The 19,334-nt window shown below is 40.7% G+C and overlaps 1 protein-coding gene across 29 annotated transcripts in view; it reads right to left on the bottom strand.

Moving 5' to 3' along the window:
- The window catches only part of Abi2 (abl interactor 2), an 81,740-nt gene extending 66,479 nt beyond the window's left edge, over window positions 1–15,261 (bottom strand). For all 29 annotated transcript variants that reach the window (XM_029476725.2, XM_085837757.1, XM_085837773.1 and 26 more), the window contains exon 1: window positions 15,011–15,261. In XM_029476725.2, the coding sequence (XP_029332585.1) occupies window positions 15,011–15,127 (117 nt within the window). In that variant the 5' untranslated portion in view covers window positions 15,128–15,261. The remainder of the gene's footprint in view (window positions 1–15,010) is intronic.
- Window positions 15,262–19,334: the final 4,073 nt, after the last annotated feature.

Below are 19,334 nucleotides of genomic sequence, written 5' to 3'. Positions count from 1 at the left end.
GAAGCAATAAAGCTTGCCGCAGATTCTTGCCAGCGAGAACAATAGCTCGGGATTACCACAGTTAAGAATGTGACTCCAAAGCCGGGCGTGGTGGCGCAAGCCTTTAGTCCCAGCACTCGGGAGGCAGAGGCAGGCGGATTTCTGAGTTCGAGGCCAGCCTGGTCCACAAAGTGAGTGCCAGGACAGCCAGAGCTATACAGAGAAACCCTGTCTCGAAAAACCAAAAAAAAAAAAAAAACCAAAAAAAAAGAATGTGACTCCAACAGGTCCAGTTATAAGGCATTTTCTCAATTAGTGATCAGTGGGGGATGGACCAGCCCACTGTGGATGGTGACACCCCTGGGCTGATGGTCCTGGGTTCTATAAGAAAGCAGGTTGAGCAAGTCATGAGGAGCTAGCCTGTAAGCGGCACACCACAGTCTCCTGCATCAGCTCCTGCTTCCAGGTTCCTCCCATGTTTCAGTTTCTGTCCTGACTTCTTTGGTAATGCATTGTTTGTGAAAGTGTAAGCTGAATAAAGCCTTTGCCCCCTACTTGCTTTTTGTTCATGGTGTTTCACAGCAACAATAGAAACTCTAACTAAGACAGAAGCCACACACAAAAGGACACATAGACTAAGCAACTCTACAGACACAGTGTGGGTGTGGGACTGCAGGAAAGGGGTAAAATGACTGTTTAATGGGTGTAACACCTTTCTGAAAAGTTGAAATTGTTCTGAAATAAAACTTGGTAATGGTCAAACAACTCTGGAAACACACACATACATTAGAACCTACTAAATTTTACCCCTAGAATGATTAGAACTTTATTTAAAAGCTTCTAAAACTAACAGCGAGATGGCTGGTGGTGGCATGGCACTCAGAAGGCAGAGGTAGGCAGATCTCCATGAGTTTGAGGACAGCTCACTCTATAGAATGAGTTCCAGATAAGTTGGGCCTATATAATAAGGCCCTATGTCATAAAAATAAATATAATTAAAATCAGTTAAAAGCCAATGAGATAGGGTTTTTATAAATCAGTAAAAATGACAATAGTTATCACTGTCACTATAAAAAAACAAAGAACAAAATTGATAGCAGTAGTCAAAAAGGACCTGATTTAACTTACAGCAGCATGTGAGGAAGTAATCTCTGAAATATCATTAAACCAGTGTGAATTAATCAGAGAGCTTTTAATCTACTAACAATAATCTTTGCCTGACATGGTAGCACATGTCGTTGTGTTGACTACCTAGGAGGTTGGAGCCTATGAGACAAGGATGGAGTGACCCACAAACCCTAGACCAAAAGCAGAGCAAAATAAAAATATAAATAGAGCAGTGCCTCTCAACCTGTGAGTCACCACCCCTTTATGAGTTAAATGACCCTTTCACATGGGTCACATAGCAGATCCCCTGCATATCAGATATTTACAATCGATAGCAATACCAAAATATTTTTGTTTAGGTTTTTTTCCTTTTTGTCTTTTTTTGTGTGTGTTTTGGTTTGGTTTTTGTTTTTTTTGTCTGTACTGGAACTCACTCTGCAGACCAGGCTGGCCTTGAACTCAAAGAGATCTGCCTGTCCCTGCCTCCCAAGTGCTAGAATTAAAGGTGTGTGCTACCCAGCTCCAATGAAGTGATTCTATGGTTGGGGTCACCATACCATGAGTAATTGCATTCAAGAGTCCAGCATTAGGAAGGTTGAACACCACTGACATAGAAAGCTCAGACTGAGGGAGTAGCTCTGTGGCAGAAATTTTGCTAAGCTTCCATAAAGTCCCAAATTCTATCTCCACTGCTACCAAGGACAGAAGGGTGGGGGAAGTGGGGTTGTGGGTGAAGGGGACACAGGACTTAAAAAAAAAAAAAGTGAGATGGAGTAAGGATAAAAGCACATTTCTCCTGAGCCTAGAGACCTGAGTTAAGGCTCCAAGACCCAGGTATAGATAGAAGAAAAGAAGCAGCTCAACATAAGGGCATCCAAAATGAATGTTAATAACTCTGGATATCCAGGTTTTTATCTTTTTAAAATACTGAAGCGTAAAGCCTGTCACATGGGTTAAATGTTAATACTGCCTGATACTTAGTATCTAGAATGATGCAAGAGACATGCCTCTGGGCACATCTGTGAAGGATTCCCTTCATTAGGTTATGTGAAATGGAAGACTCACCTTAAATGTGGGCAACCTAAGTTTAAGGAAGTCCGAGGGCTATTTGCCTACTTCCTTCTTCCCATCTTGTCCAAGCTGTGCTACACTGTTCCTAACAGTGCTGCCACCCTTACCTGACATCAAAAATTCAATGTGCTCAATGTGGACTGAAAACTAGTAACTCTCCAGTAGTACTCCTGACCACTGTTGTACAACCCAAATGCTATCTATCATATAAGCCAAACTACTAATCCCCTAAAATAATTATTCATTCTATTGGTTCTGGTGACATTAAATCTGAATATAGATTTTACTATTTATATATGAAATTCATAGCATTATCTACTAAAACATTACAACTGTACATATGTAGGGATAATAAAAACAGAAACATGACCCCATCACCATAGAATTTTAAAAGAACTAGAAACACTGTACATTTATTGTCAGTGATGCCCAACTTCCTTTCAAAAAAAGAATGGTCTATGTAAACATACTATTTTTCTGTATTTAGAAGTATTAAAATCCTTTTGCTAAAACTAGCTCACTCTTCTACACTAGGGACAAGTTTCTGAAGAGGAACCATCGACTGGCACCATCTCCTGGCAGGAAGGAGTCTTGCAGTAACACATGCTGGAAAAGGCTTCCTCTATTCAGCATGGACCTCTTCGGGTTCTTCATGTTCCTAATATTAGATTCTTTTTTTTTTAAGATTTATTTAATTATTATATGTAGGTACACTGTAACTATCTTCAGACACCCCAGAAGAGGGAGTCAGATGGTTGTGAGCCATCACCTGGTTGCTGAGATTTGAACTCAGGACCTTTGAAAGAGCAGTTAGTGCTCTTAACCGCTGAGCCATCTCTCCAGCCACCTATTTTCTTGCCTCTATTTAAAGTCATAAATAGATCATTAATAGATAAGTAAATGAAGAGAAATAACAGTATGAAAAGCAAAAGCAAAAAATCCTGTTATATTTAGTTAAACCTCATTAATTCAAAATTTATAACAAAGACTCTTCATAGGAAATCAAACCATAACAAACTAAGCTGTTGGCCCATGAGTTAGTTACCACTGAATTCTCAGCATGAAAAGCTATTTAATGAAGTTTTCTCTTTTTTGTTTTTTTTTTTCGAGACAATTTTTCTCTGTATAGCCCTGGCTGTCCTGGAACGCACTCTGTAGACCAGGCTGGCCTGGAACTCAGAAATCCGCCTGCCTCTGCCTCCCAAGTGCTGGGATTAAAGGCATGAGCCACCACTGTCTGGCGAAGTTTTCAAATAAAAAGACAACACAATAAAAATGCATAAAGATCATTTTTTTTAAAAATCAACAACATAGAACAAGCAAAACACTATAATTCCTCTCCACAGAACTTCTGTCTAATAGGGTCAAAAGTAACTGAATTTACTTACCTAATTTTGTAAAACAGAAATGTCTCCCTGATAGCTTCCAGGGAGCTGTAGATAAGCCAGTATTTGATAAGCGTCCACTCAAACACAGCCTTGCTTTAACTAACATAAATGAACTGAATTAGTACTCAAACAGCAACCGTGTATGAAACACTGGTCTCAGTTCATAGACCATGTCTATCTTAACTATTTAGGGAAATAGATTTACCAACTTTCTTTTTCCATAGCATAAATCTATACACTATTAAATTTTATAAAAACTAGTTTATTTCACCCTCTAAGAATTTTTCCAGTGTTGGCTAGGAAAGACTTCATTTCTTTTGATTTAACAAATACTTAATTCTGTGGCAGGCACTATTCCAGGTACTTGAAATAAACAAAATACAATAAATAAATAAATCCCTGTCCTCACTGGCAGGACGGAAAGCAGAAAAATAAACGTTCTCTTTTAACAAACATTTCTGCAGACTGCAAAAAACTAAATAAAATGTGAAGAGAAAAGTAGAAAGAGGAAGTAAGCAAGGAAGTGGCAAGTGAGCCAGTCAGAAAACTATCCAGAGGACACAACAAACACAAAGCAAAAGGCTCTGAGGCAGAAAGCATCCCTACCTGTTATGGGGGTGGGCGGAGCCAGAAACAAGGAATATGGCTCCATCTGTAAAGTGTCACACAGGCATCGTTGGCTGCTTGCATGGGTAAGGGTCTGGAGTCCATCCTCACCAAAAGGCCCGCACAGATATACCAACATAATTTGATCAACAGACAATGAATGCCGATCACAAGCTGAACTGGCTAGTTTTGTGTCAACTTGACACAGCTGGAGTTATCACAGAGAAAGGAGCTTCAGTTGAGGAAATGCCTCCATGAGATCCAACTGTAAGGCATTTTCTCAATTAGTGATCAAGGGGCAAAGGCCCCTTGTGGATGGGACCATTCCTGGGCTGGTAGTCTTGGGTTCTATAAGAGATCAGGCTGAGCAAGCCAGGGGAAGCAAGCCAGTAAAGAACATCCCTCCATGGCCTCTGCACCAGCTCCTGCTTTCTGACCTGCTCGAGTTCCAGCCCTGACTTCCTTTGGTGATGAACAGCAGTATGGAAGTGTAAGCTAAATAAACCCTTTCCTCCCCAACTTGCTTCTTGGTCATGATGTTTGTGCAGGAATAGAAACCCTGACTAAGACACAAGCTAACCCACACATCCATCATGTCACAAAAGCTACCTTTGGAGAAGGCATTTAAGAGTTCATCTTGATCAATTCCAACCATATCCTGTATGTCATTAACTATAGTCCTATACTCAGAATGCAGTATATCAGACATCCCAAACAGATTCAATTCATAAATTTACGTCTTCTGATCACACCACCACAGCAGCCACCACTCCTCTCTGCCTCCAAATTTGACGTAATTTTAGATAGTAAGATACAGCATTTGCCAGGTAGTAATCCCAATAGGTGGGAGACAAAGGCAAATGGATCTCTTGCGTTCAAGGTCAGCCTGGTCCACAGAATGAGTTCCAGGACAGCCAGGGCTACACAGAAAAACTATCTATGGGGAAAAAAAAAAAAAAAAAAAGACAGCATTTGTCTTTTTGTTTGTGCCTCATTTTAGTTAGTATAATGTTCTCAGGATTCACCCATATTGCTCCATATGCCAGGTTTTTCTTTGTTACTGAATAATATTCCATATTGCATATATATGAATCTTTATCACTTTTTTTATCCACTCATTTGTTAAACATGTATTTCCACATCTAGGCCACTAAGCCATTGAAAATAATGCTAAAATGGACATTTGAATGCAGATATGTCTTAGAAATAGTCTCATTTATCAGAATAAAATCTAAAAGTATGATATATACACAAAGGTCACTAGATCACAATGTTGCCAATGCTGGGTTGTTTTTTTTTTTTTTTTTTTCTCCAGAAAAAAACTTCCGGGCTGGTGAGATGGCTCAGTGGGTAAGAGCACCCGACTGCTCTTCCGAAGGTCCAGAGTTCAAATCCCAGCAACCACATGGTGGCTCACAACCATCCGTAACGAGATCTGGCGCCCTCTTCTGGAGTGTCTGAAGACAGCTACAGTGTACTTACATATAATAAATAAAGAAAAAAAAAAAAAAGAAAAAAACTTCCATGACATTTTCTATAATGGCTTTAACAACTCACATTACCAAGAATTCCCTTTTCTCCACATCTTGCTGGCACGAACCTCCTCTTTGTGACACCATCCTACCAAGGAAGCAAAGCTTCACTGTGCTTTCAGTTTTCACTTCCCTAGTGAGATACCTTGCATATACCTGTTGGTCTGTGTTTATGTGCACTGGTGTTCTACCTGCATGTCTCTGCAGGATCACCTGAATATGGGGTTACAGACAATTGTGAGCTGCCATGTGAGTGCTGGGAAGTGAACCCAGGTCTGCTGAACTCGTAACTGCTTGTGTCCATTTTTTAAATTTGGTTTAGGGTTTAAGCTATTATGTTTTCTGAGTTATTTGTATTTTTAGTTTGATGCATTGTTCTTATTTATACTTGCTTTTGTTTCCTGTACTTTGATGCTTTATCCAAATAAAAATTACTGCCAATACCAACCAGTGTGAAAGAGCTTTTCCCCATTATTGTCTAGTAAGTTTATAATTCCAGTTCTTATATTTGATTAAGCCTTTATAATCTACTTCAAGTTAATTTTTCAATTTATTGTGTGTGTATGTGTGTGTGTGTGTGCATGACATGCAGCATGCATGCCCTTCCAGGATGTACAGGGAGCACCTTATGCACTGAGCCAGCTCACTGAGCCCTCAAGTTAATTTTTGTGTTTAGAATATAGAGTCCACCCGGTGGTGATGGCCCACACCTTTAATCCCAGAAGAAGAAGAAGAAAGAAGGAAGTGGAGGAAGAGGAGGAGGAGGAGGGAGAGGAGGAGGAGGAGGAGGAGAAGAAGAAGAAGAAGAAGAAGAAGAAGAAGAAGAAGAAGAAGAAGAAGAAGAAGAAGAAGAAGAAGAGGAAGAAGAAAGAGTAGCATTACTTCACATGTAAACACAGTTTCCCCAATAAATTGAAGAAACTATCTTTTCCTGCTGTATAGTCTTATCTGTCAAAGAGTAGCCAAATGAATATTTCTGAGTTCTCTATTCTGTTCTGTTGCCCTGAGACTATTTTATGCAGGTATCATGCTATTTTGGTTACAACAGTTTTGTAATATAGTTTGAGATAATAGAGTGTGAGGCCTCCAATTTTGTTGATCTCAAGTTGGTGATGAGCATCCAGTCTCTGAGGTTCTGTATAAATTTGGACTTTCTAATTTTTGTGAAAAATTCTATTGGAATTTTTGATGACAAGTGATTACAATGCATTTACAGCTTTGGGTAGTATGGGCATTAATTATTCTACAATCTAGGATGACAAATTCTTCCACTTATATGTCTTACACTCATAAATGCCTTACAGTTTATAGTGTACAGATCCTTCGCCTCCTTGGTTATGGTGTCTGCTCAAAGCAGTAAAACCCTAAGACATTTATTGAACTTGTTATTTTTAAACTTTGATAGTATCTTGATGGTTTTCTGTGTATAAATCATGCTTTTCTGCATCCACTGTTACAAAAAAAGAAAAAAGAAAATTAGAAAATGAAAGAGAACAGTTACCCACAAACAAAACAACTACTTTTCCAGAGTGAACATAGTTTATTTCCTTTTCTTTTTAAGTGGCCTGACTAGGACTTCTAGTATTTTTCATGAATGGTGTTATGTTTAATAGAACTATGAGAGGCTGGAGAAAATGCCTCCGTGCTTAAAAGTACTAGCTGCTCTTGCAGAGGACCAGTATTCAATTCCCAGCGCTGGTTTAAAACCATCTGTAAGTCCAGCTGCAAAGGATCGGATGCCCTTCTATGGCCTCCAATGAGCACTGGAGCATACATATGGTGCACAGACATGCAAACAGGCAAAACACCCATTAAAAATAAAACTAAATTAAGTAAAATAAAATTTAAAACTACGAGACAGAAACTCTTGATTCTAATAATAAAGAAATTGTTCAGCTTTTCATGGCTGAGTGTAAATTAGCTTGGAATTGTCATAAATGCCTCTAATAAGCTATACAAACCACAACACCTGACAAAACTAAATGTTGACAGGGATGCAGAGTAACTGAACATTTGCTATCAGAAATACAAAATGATACCACAGTAAAGAGTTTAGTAACTTCTGTAAAGTTTACCAGGTAGGTTTACCATGTGGTTCAATAAACCCACTTTTTTTTTAAAGCAAAAGGAAACAAAGCTTGCCCTCACCTCAGCCCCTGTTGAAGTCAGAAGGTAAAATAGCAAAAGACTTGGGTCATGGATAATGCCAATAAAAAAATGGCACCGGATAACTATACGAAGAATGATATGGTATTTGTGAGAGATCAATGCCATCCTGCAGCTCAAATTTTATAGCCACAGCTGTGCCTAAAAATAGTACAAGCAGAAAGCCTTGTTCCATCACAACTAGGCGGGATACAAAACTGACAGCCTCCTTTTTAGACCAGGAAATGAATGAGAAAAGGCTTTGTGGTAACTTCCCACAAACCTCTCATCTCACAGTACAAAGCAAACACAAGTGCTGTGCCAGACTCAGATCTGCCTCAAACTGAATACCACATGGATACATTTAGCATTACCAGAGTGGGATGGTGGAAGGAGCCATTCACTTAAATTTATTCAAGAGGTAAATGGTTATAGCTCTATTGATTATTAACTAGAGCTAGATACAACCCAGAAATAACAATAGCAGACGAGCCAAATAAACTAATTCTTCCATATACTGCAACACCACTTGTTCAACAAAATGAAGTGACACACTTGACATTCAAATGCAGTATGTTAAGTGGAGGAAGTCAAACATGAAAGACTATATAATTGGTAGATCTATTTAGAAGGCATTATGGGAAAAGCAAAAACTATAGGGAAAGAAAGTACTGTGTTTCCCAAAGGTTGGGATGAAAGGAAGGACTCAATACAAAGGTATAAAGAAAAGCTTCTATTATGGAGGTAATATGAGTGTCAAAGGTTTTTCTTTGGTTGGTTGGTTTTTTGCTCTGCTAGGACTTGAAGCCAGAGCCATACTCTCTCTATATAGATAGGCACATTTCCATTGAGCTACAGCCCCAGGAACTGACCTTAAAAATTTATTATTTTTTTGAATTTATTTTACATGGAACATTTTGCCTGCATGTAATGTGTGCCACCTGTATTCCTGGTGCCCACAGAGGCCAGAAGAGAGCATTAGATCCCCTAAAACAAGAGTCAGGGATGGTGGTAAGCTACCCTGTGGGTGCTCAGACTCCAACCTGGTTCCTCTGCAAGAGCAACAAATACTCTTAACCCCTGTACCACCACTCCAGCTCCATTACTTTTATGTCCAAAACAGACTGATCTGTACTATACTTGTATAAACCTCAGCAAACTTGACCTGAGAAATCAATTAAATTTTCCATGCTGTAAAACAAAACTCAAGAGTTCTTACTACCCTGTATTTTTGTATCAATGCATACTACCTAATAAAATTAAATAGAAATTAAAACTTTTCCCCTGCAAAATGACCACATTCTAAATAATACATGTACAACATTATTACCAGCCAGCGAGATAACTCTGTGAATAGGCAAGAGAAATACAAAAATGCTGAGGGTATGATTTCAGCCTCAAGGTTTAGATCCAGAAAGGAAAAATAAAAACACACAAAATTAAAGACTACTTCAAAACAGACTGCATGATTCCACATACTATCTCATGAATCCAAACTACAAACCAGTTACATAAAAATTTAATCATGGCCTGGGGTGGTAGCACACGCCTTTAATCCCAGCATTTAGGAGGCAGAGGCAGGTGGATTTCTGAGTTCCAAGACAGCCAGGGCTATTCAGAGAAACCCTGTCTTGGAAAACCAAAAAAAAAAAAAAAATCATAAAGTCTAAGAATAGCCTAATTTTTATCCATCTATGAAAAGACTACACTCTTTACTTAGTACCACAGGATATTATTTCCTAAATTTTAAAGGAAAGCCAAAACAGCCTATACTCAAAACTTTCTATACTACATACTCTACAAATAAATAATACAATTTCACTTATAACTACTATCTAGCAGAGAAAGCACTCCGGACAAATGAAACTATCACACATTAGTACATCAATCCTATCATAGTACAAAGAAAAGGTAAACAGAAAGACTTTCATTGTTTGGGCAAAGGGACAATTTTGTAGCAGTCAATACTTCAAGAAAAGGCAAAACAAGATGCAATTGAAGACCCTGGATCAACATAAATTATAAGGCTACTGAAATACCTTAGCAAGAAAGCACAGGATATATAGAAAAAGGATGGCATTTTAAACAGAGCCAGGGACCAGGGTACAATTTTAATCTACTTTTACAATCTTGTCAAAAATACTGCTAATATAACAGGTTTGTCACGGAAAACCTATACACCAAAATGTTCCTCCTGGAAATTAGGATTACTTCCTTAAGGTGAGAAGCCTAATCTCCAGGAATTTGTTCTCCTAATTCAGCTTAGGGTCCACCTATGCAGTTCATTCCTCTCAGTGAAGGCAAAAAGACTACAATCGAGAAGAATGGAACTATGAGTACTCAAATTTCTACTCTCAATGATTTCCTTCTTCATGCATTTTTAAGTACCTTGTATTTATGTTTTTGTTTTTTGAGACAGGGTCTCAACATATAGCGTAGGCTGTCCTGGAACTCACTATGTAAACCAAGCTGGCCTTGAACCAGAAATCCACCTGCCCCACCTCCTGAGTACTGAGATTAAAGGTGTCTGCCACCAATGCCCAGCTTAAGGTAAACTCAATTTTTGTTCCAAATAAATCTATCTTGTGGGATAATTCTTCCAGCAATCAGGAGGCAGAGCAGGTAGACCTCTGAATTCCAGGCCAGCCTGGTCAACAGAGTAGCAAGTTCCAGATATTCAAGATAACAGTAACTTTTAGGTCCTTGGAGATCTAGCTATTTTTTATCAATTTTTTAAAATAAGCATGAATTCTTTCTTTCTTTCTTTTTTTGGTTTTTTTTTTTGTTGTTGTTGTTGTTGTTGTTTTTCGAGACAGGGTTTCTCTGTATAGCCCTGGATGTCCTGGAACTCACGTTGTAGACCAGGCTGGCCTCTAACTCAGAAATCTGCCTGTCTCTGCCTCCCAAGTGCTGGGATTAAAGGCGTGCACCACCACCACCCGACATAAGCATGTATTTTAATGGCACTCACTAACCTAAAAATTTTAATCTTTGCCAATTTCCAGCACAGATTTACACAGAGAAACCCTGTCTCAAAAATTAATAAGACTTTGTCATAAATGAATAAATAAATAAATGGAATTCCTGAACATTTTCTAAGGTATTAGGCATTACATGCTTACATTAATAAGTGGAGAAAAGGAACAAAGGCATAGAAGTCGGGCAGTAGAGTCTGTACTAAGTTTATTCCGTACTTGTTTTCTTTTGTTTGTGAATGCCACACCTTCTTCACTGAGGCAGGGTCTCTCAAGTGAACCCAGAGCTAGCCAACAAATTGAGTGGCCACAATTACAGCCAGCTACACCTGAAATTACAGGCAGCCAAAATGCCCACCCTCTACTAACAAAGGTTCTAGGGATGTGAATTCCAGTCCTCATGCATGGTTGGTTATACAGCAAGGACAACCACGGATCCATCTCCTCAGCCCCTACTAAGTAATTTTCACCATCAAGAAATAACAATCAAACATACTAGCCAACACCTGCACTTAGTCCCCAAAGACAGAAGACCACAAGTTCAAGTCAGGCATAGGCAACATAGGGAACCCAGTCTCAAGAAACAAACAACAAATCATCCTTAGAAGTATTAGCAAACAAACTATAGTCATAATTTTTATCATCACACTTTAGAAAAGCAATTTTGCCTACGTTTCCCAGAAGTTAATAAAATAAAACTCTTAAGACTTTATTAACCAGCCGGGCGGTGGTGGCGCACGCCTTTAATCCCAGCACTCGGGAGAATGCTGGCAGAGGCAAGTGGATTTCTGAGTTCGAGGCCAGCCTGGTCTACAAAGTGAGTTCCAGGACAGCCAGGGCTACACAGAGAAACCCTGTCTTGAAAAAAAAAAAAAAAAAGACTTTATTAAGACTTTATTAACCATAAGATTTAAAACTCCAATATTAACTTCACTGTATCCTAAAAAGTAAATATTTATATTTATGTACATTTCTCTATCTGTAGTATGTGTTCCTTTCCTTTTGCTCAAATCTCACCCTAATTATAACCCACAATTAGTGTATATTTTCTTATTTTATTTCCTAGACATAAAACCAAACACTTAGCACTGAATAACAACTATTATAAATGATCAACATTTTTTTTTCTGCCTTAAATTTCAGCTGGATGGTGGGGGCCCATCCCTTTAATGCCAACACTCATGAGGCAGTCAAGGGTATCCTCTGTGAGTTCAAGACCAGCCTGGTCTTCGGAGCTAGTTCCAGGACAGCCAAAACTATATAGAGAAATCCTGTCTCAATTTCGCCCTCCTTCACCCCAAAAAAGTTATAATTCCATACACTAAAATGTTGTTGATTTAGCTGACTGAAGCTAGAAACTAAGACACAACACCACCATAAAAAGGTTAATTGGTCATTTGCTCAGTGATCCTGCCAATTAACTTTCATGTATTACAGGGTCACAGACAGCATCAGGACTCTTGCTGGTCAGTCCTTCCATCACAAGAACCAGCCAAATGTACGTACGCTGGCTCTGCACACATCAACTATCACCAGTTGTTGTTGTAGTATCAATTTACTACAAACAAATCATGTAAAAATATCATCCTGGGAAAGTACTACAGTAATAAATCCAGTGAATCCCACAACAGAGGACAACCTAAGAAACAAAAGTATAAACTCTATCTCAGATACTAAATTAAAAATAATAGATGGCTTCAAATTCAAAATCCATTTCTAAAAAATAAATATACTTTTACAGTGGGCTGAGTGTACTTCAGTGGTAGCCTGTATTCTTAGCAAGCACAAGACCAAGTTCAGTCCCCAACACCAAAAATGAAAAGTATAAATAACACACTAACTTTGATACTCTGTAAGCTAGAATTATAAACTTTAAGACAACGTGATCTCTTTCACTCTCCACTTTATCAATTCATGTACTTTCCCTTTATGTGGCAATTATAATCTCAAATTATGGTAACATTCATCTTTCAAAAACCTTTCTTATTAGCTGGCTGCAATTGCAATCTAATCACTTTTCCACTCCCCAATTTCTCTTCTGACAGACAAGACTTTCCCACGTTACACAAGGCAACACAATTAGTACTTTGGGTCTTTTAGGTTTTGCCTCTCCTAGCAGCTGTGACTCCCTGAAAATAAGCATCACCTTTCTACCCACAATTCCCTACAAAGTATAAATTAACTATACTTAGCTTGTCGCACAGTATCCAATAGGAATTAGTTCTAGGACACACTCCCACCCCACCCCAATCCCCACCCCCACCCCATCCTTGGATACTGAAGTCCTTTACATAAAATGGCATAAAATTTACATTCAATCTATCACACATCCTCCTCTAGAGTTCAAATCTGTACATTATTTATACTACCTAATAAAATGTACATGGCACATTAAGTAGTTGTCACACTGTTTGGGAATGACAAGAAGAAGGAAGACTATTGCCTCCTCCCACAAGAAGGGCTGATGGTACATGGTATTGCTACTTAATTTGCTCACAGATCAGTCTCTTGAACTATATTATAAACCCCTAAAGAGTTTAGGAGTGTATCATCATCCACAGGCTGGAAAATAAGCAACAAAATACATCTTTAAGATGTATGTATTTTATTTATGTATATGAGTACACTGTAGCTGTCTTCAGACACACAAGAGGGCATCAGATCCCATTACAGATGGTTGTGAGCCACAATGAGGTTGCTGGGAACTGAACTCAGGAACTCTGGAAGAGCAGTCAGTGCTCTAAACCATTGAGCCATCTCTCCAGCCTGCAGTAAAACCTTTGAATGCTTCCTACATAGCTCTGTATTTGTAAAGTATCTGACGGACATTTGTGAGGGATTTTGATCAATCTTTGACCAAAGACACACACATTCTTCCTACTGAACACACACTTTCCACCACTTCTTTTCAGGGGAGAAGATTCAATTATGTCTGATTCATTCTCAATACAAATGTTTACAACATAATAGTAGAGTTCAGTGTGTGTATAACCAAATAAAATCTAAGCACATTGTCTTTGACTAACAATGTGGTGCTCAAAACACTTAAGATCCTATAAATTGCAGCATCTGGGTTTTTTTGTTTTGTTTTTTTGTTTTGTTTTGTTTTTTTAATTCATACTCAGATTTGAGAGTTGTTTTCCAATACAACTGTTGTTAAGGATATCTGCAGGGACAGGAGTAGGGACAAGAACATTAAAATACAGCTAACAGTTTAACATCATGCTTCCATTCCATTTTATCCAAAGAATTTAAATGGGAGTGAAAAAAAATGTAGACACAACCTGTAATTCAGTATAAGCACTACGGAAAACAAGAGATACTGGATTTGCATACCATGAGTTAATTTTTAAGGTGTTGCTTTAATCCACAAAATTTTTACATTTATCCCATGACCAGCTGGTTCTCATCTCACCAATGCCCCGCCCCACACACACTTCTCACCTTCCCACACACACTGAAGTCCCTGGGCCAAACCAATCATCATGGGAAAAAAACTAAACCATGTGGTTCGTTTCCCTAATTCTTTGTGAAAATAGTCATAGTTCTTTTTTCCCCAAAGGAAAATTACCTATACTAACGAGACCTGAGAAGGAAAGGCAGCTCATTATCAGTTTCCCATTCTCCCCAGGGAGGAGAAAAAAAAAAATGGTATTAACTTGCAATAAGAGACAGCCGTTCCACCATGTCCCTTTTACATTTTAAAAATGTTTAAACTTAAGGGTTAAGAATTTTTGTTTTGTCTTCAGGGTACATTCGCAGGAATGGAGAAGCGAGGCATTTCACTTTGCAAGAAAAAGACCCCTTAATAAAAAGGGGGTCCCTCGGAATTTGGGCAGGGGGTAACCTAATCCTCTGTCACACAAGCCTGCCATCGAGCAAGATCCCGTTAGACAGAAAATGCCACTCGCCACCTCCCCCGCCATCCAGAACACTGACAGGAGAGGACTGCGGGGGCGACGGGGCAGAGGCGAGGGGGCGGGACGCCACGCACCGCACGGCACCGCACCGGTCACTCGCACGGGGCTGCTGGGGCCTTGTGGCGACCCTCGCTCCCTGCAGCCACCGCCCTCGCCCCGTCCCCACCCCGGCGCGGCTCCCGGGACCGAGCACCGCGCGGCCTCCCCCGCTCGCCATCGCCCCGCGCGCCCCTCACAGCCCGCGTCCTGCCGCGCCGAGCCGCGCGAGGGGCCGCGTCGCATCGCACCTGGATGTAGTTATTCTCGCAGTAGTCGGCCACCCGCTCCAGATTCGTGTAGCTGTCGAAGAGAGCCCGGCGGCCCCCCGGGATTTCCTCTTCCAGCAGCATCTGCAGCTCCGCCATCTTCACATCCTCCTCTTCCTCCTCCTCCTCCTCCTACTCCTCCTCATACAGCCCGCAGAGGCAGCGGCCGCGACGCCCGGGAGAGGAGGAGCAGCGGCGGACGCGGCGGGAATCGGGAGGAGCGAGCGGCTACCCCCCCCCCCCACCCTACGGCGCGCGACGAGGGAGGGGGCGGCGGGGAAATGGAGGCGGGGCGCGAGCCGACGGGCGGCGAGGACGGTCACCGCGGCGACGGGCGCGCGCACGCGCGCTCCCCTCCACCCGCCCCCGAGCGCCCGAAAAAGATTCCCACCCGCGCCGCCCCTCCCCCACTTCCGGCGTCTCCTAGCGACGGGAGGGCGGGGGCCGGGATGCGCGCGGGAGCGGAGCTCCCGGTTAACCCTTCGGCCCCGCGCGGCCTTCCTGGCTCTGGGAGTCCTCAGCAGCCTTTGTTAGCCGGGCGGGAATGCACCTCTGCTCCCTGCTGCTTCCCGCCGCCGCCCCCCATCTTCACCTCTGCGCTCCACCCGGGGCCGGAACCCTGCGGAGGTCATCTGCCTGAGGAAGCTCGCCCACGGGGAGGACACAGTGTCTTCACAAGCTCTGTGAAAGATAACACCTCATCCCAACAGGCAGAGCCACTGAACTTCCAGGCAGCTCTAAATACCACCTTGAACCTCATCGGCTTCTTTACAAATTGCAGTCCCAAACCCATTCGTTCGTTCACTCATTCATTCACTCACTCCCTTCCTCCCCCTGTCCTGTCCTCTCTTTCTTCTTGGCATGGTCTCCTGTGTAGACCGGGCTGACTGGAATTACAGCCACATGCTGTGGTTGCCCAGCCTGGGCCTCCTCACTTGACTTTTTTTTAAATTTCGATGGTGGTTTTGCTGGTACTAATTTCTTTTTTTTTTTTTTAATTATTTATTTATTTATTTATTTAATGTAAGTACACTGTTGCTGTCTTAAGACACTCCAGAAGAAGGAGTCAGATCTCGTTACAGACGGTTGTGAGCCACCATGTGGTTGCTGGGATTTGAACTCCGGACCTTTGGAAGAGCAGTCGGGTGCCCTTACCCACTGAGCCATCTCACCAGCCCCCGGTACTAATTTCTTTATTCACATGGTTGTAGCATGAATAAGATTAAACGCACAATGACAAACGTGCGTTTTTCTTTCAGATTAAGTACTACAGATTCAAGGACGTTCATCCTGGTCTTGTTATCCAGATATCTAATCTTTTTTCATAAATATGATTGGCCCACACCGTGAAACTTGAAAAAAATAAAACTGACACCTTCTGTGATATCAAGACCAAAATCTTTGTTAGTTCTGTGGAAACCCAAAGGGCACCATCTTAGAGGGGTTTAGAATTTAGGATTTGTGGTTTCAACCTTTATTGCTCTTGCTGTCACTTGGCCTTCTGTGATCAAATTTCAGATGATGAGGGAATGATTATACATTCCTAGAAAAAAATCAAATGCACTCGCTCACATATTTGTGGAGTAAACCCTGTGTTGTTACGTTGGGTTTATGATAAATACATTACCAATATGTGTGAGCTTTTGCCGCAGAGCCTAAAACAGTATTTTTAAATGATGATGTGGTCCACCTGGATCTATTGTTCAGCACTTTATAAACACCTGTCTTAGTGTGAATGTTCTAAGTGTGAGAAGCTTGTTAACAAAAGGGAGAGCTGGGGTTTGTAGCTGAGTTTAACTATGTGTGGAAAAAGAAAAGAAACCTAAAGTGTATGAAGGGGGATAGTTATGTATAGGCACATGCACTTGGTTCAGGAAATGAGGTACAAACAGGTGAAGAAAACAAACATCAGATCGGACTCTTATACAAACCAGTAGATCAAAAAACTGTGTTGATGGGTCTGGAGAGATGGTTCAGCCGTGAGAGCACACACTGTTCTTCCAGAGGACGAGAGTTTGGCTCCCAACGTCCATGTCATGCTGTTCACAATCACTGCAGGAGATACAACACCCTGCTCTGGCATCCACTGGTACCTGCACTCATGTGCCATACACTCACATAGAAACACACACATGAACAAAAAAAGAAAACGTTTTTAAAAGTTTGTTCATGTAAAAATTGTAGTTTTCATCTTAAAGGAAATAGGGGAGGATTTATTCTGGAGCCATTTGAGTGACCTTGGCCAGGAAACACAAGACTTTAGGCTACCCCAAATTCCATGTTCCAGCGTGGAAAGAGTTTCATCATGTTTTTGTAGTTTTACAGAATAGAAGTTGTAAATGGAAGCAAGTTTAAAATACACTGGTGGGTACATCAGAGAAGCAGATACATCAAGATCAGAGGGGCCTTTCAACAAGCTCAACTTTTAGATTGGTTGGAGCTAGTCGCCTGCTAAGTTAATAAATGCTAAAAGGTCTCTTTTTATCTGTTGTCACAAGATGTTAGTTCCGACATGGCAGGGGAGAGTTGTTTGCAAGGAATGTGTCTCTCTAGAGAGCCAGAGCTTAGCCCAAGATAAGAGAATTAGCCTCTGGACCTGCACTATTCCAGCGTTTCCACAGTGCAGACATTCTAATCAGCCAGCCAGCCAGTCTCTACACATATAGATGTCTTCCACTTTTCCTTCACCACCAGATGCAGCTTCTATTCAAGTTTCCCTTCAAATCTACTAGATACCTTGAAAGCAGACAGGATCCTTCCCTGCTATACTTTTTCCTGACTAGCATTCTTTCAAATGCTGCCTAGCAAAACAAATTTCCTGAGAGAGGATTCACCAAATCGCCAAGGGAAAACTGGAATGCTCTCTCTAATTTGGGACAGCTTCTTTGGCTCTTTAAGGAATCAGAACTAGGACTGTAGCTTAGTAGTAGAGAACTTGGCTATTTTCATGCAGTCTTTAAAACTCGGAAGTCTGAGGGCCCAAGGATGTAGGCATACATTTTTGTTGCCACTAAGAAGGATTTTTTAAAAAGAAAGAAAACAAGCACAAAAAAACTATGAATTAAGGTCCAGGACCATATTGTGTACCTCTTGAAAACTATCACTAATTGCTCATACTTCTTTAAGCTGATGAGCATAATTGAAATCTACTCAGTTTTAAAGTTTTTCAGATAAACTGTTATGGTAAGACAAATCCATTTACGCCATCAAAAAGTAACAAGATAAAAGTACTTATTTAATGTGAACTCCATTTGAATAAAAGCAAGCCTCTGGGGCAAGAAAACTTTAAATAAAATAATTTTAGTTGGACAGTGATGGTGTATACCTTCAATCCCAGTGTTCTGGAGGCAGAGGCAGATGGATCTCTGTGAGTTGGAGGCCAGCCTGGTCTACAGAGATAGTTCCATGACAGCCAGGGCTACACTGTGAAACCTGTTTTGAAAACAAGCAAACAAACAAACAAAATTCCCCAGAACAATCTATCTCTGGATGTGTAACATTCAGGTCCCTCCACGTCACTGACATTCTTATCCAGTCTTGTAGAAGTTTCAATGAAAGGTACAGTCCTTTTCAGAAAATGTTGTTCATAATATCATTTCCACCTTCACAGAAATACCTTACAGGAAAAGATAAGTAATAGTAATATTAAAAATAATCAAGTACTATGTATCAGGTTTCAGTTAGTATTTCACAAGAGTCGATTCCCATTAATATTGCCAACGCGGCTTTATAGTCTCCATTTATAGACAGAAAAACCAAGGGAACACAAAAATATACTTAGAGATTGTGGACTTAGGAATTACATATTGGTTTGACTTTTTTAAAATGTTTTTCTTTTCCATTATGCCATGTTAAGACAAACTTCCAATATTTTAGCTCTATAAATGTCATCCTTCAAGTGTAGAGACTAGTAATGCCTACTGATCACATATTATGTAACCTCTTATAAGAGGAGAGAAGGCTAATACCCATTCAACAAAAGAGCCTTTGCGTGTTTACACAGTGTGGTGTTTTGACTAGGAGTGACCCTCATAGGTTCAGATATTTGAACACTTGCTTGTTAGGGTGTGGCACTACTTGACAGGGATTAGGAGGTGTAGCCTTGTTGAAGTAGGTGTGGCCTTGTTGGAGGATGTCACTGAGGTGAACATTGAGGTTTCAAAAGCCCAAGAGAGACTCGGAATCTCTTTCTGCTGTCTTGGGATTTGGTTGTGGAACTCTCAGCTTCGTCTTCAGCACCGTGTCTATCTCCCTGCCTGCATACCACCATGCTTCCCACCACAGTGACAATGGACTCTGTAAATGC

This window comes from Mus caroli, unplaced genomic scaffold, assembly GCF_978045245.1.
Source record: "Mus caroli unplaced genomic scaffold, Mus_caroli_1 scaffold_1, whole genome shotgun sequence".
In the NCBI taxonomy this organism is placed as follows: domain Eukaryota; kingdom Metazoa; phylum Chordata; class Mammalia; order Rodentia; family Muridae; genus Mus; species Mus caroli.
Note: the sequence above shows the minus strand (reverse complement) of the source record. Positions and strands in the feature narration are given on the sequence as shown.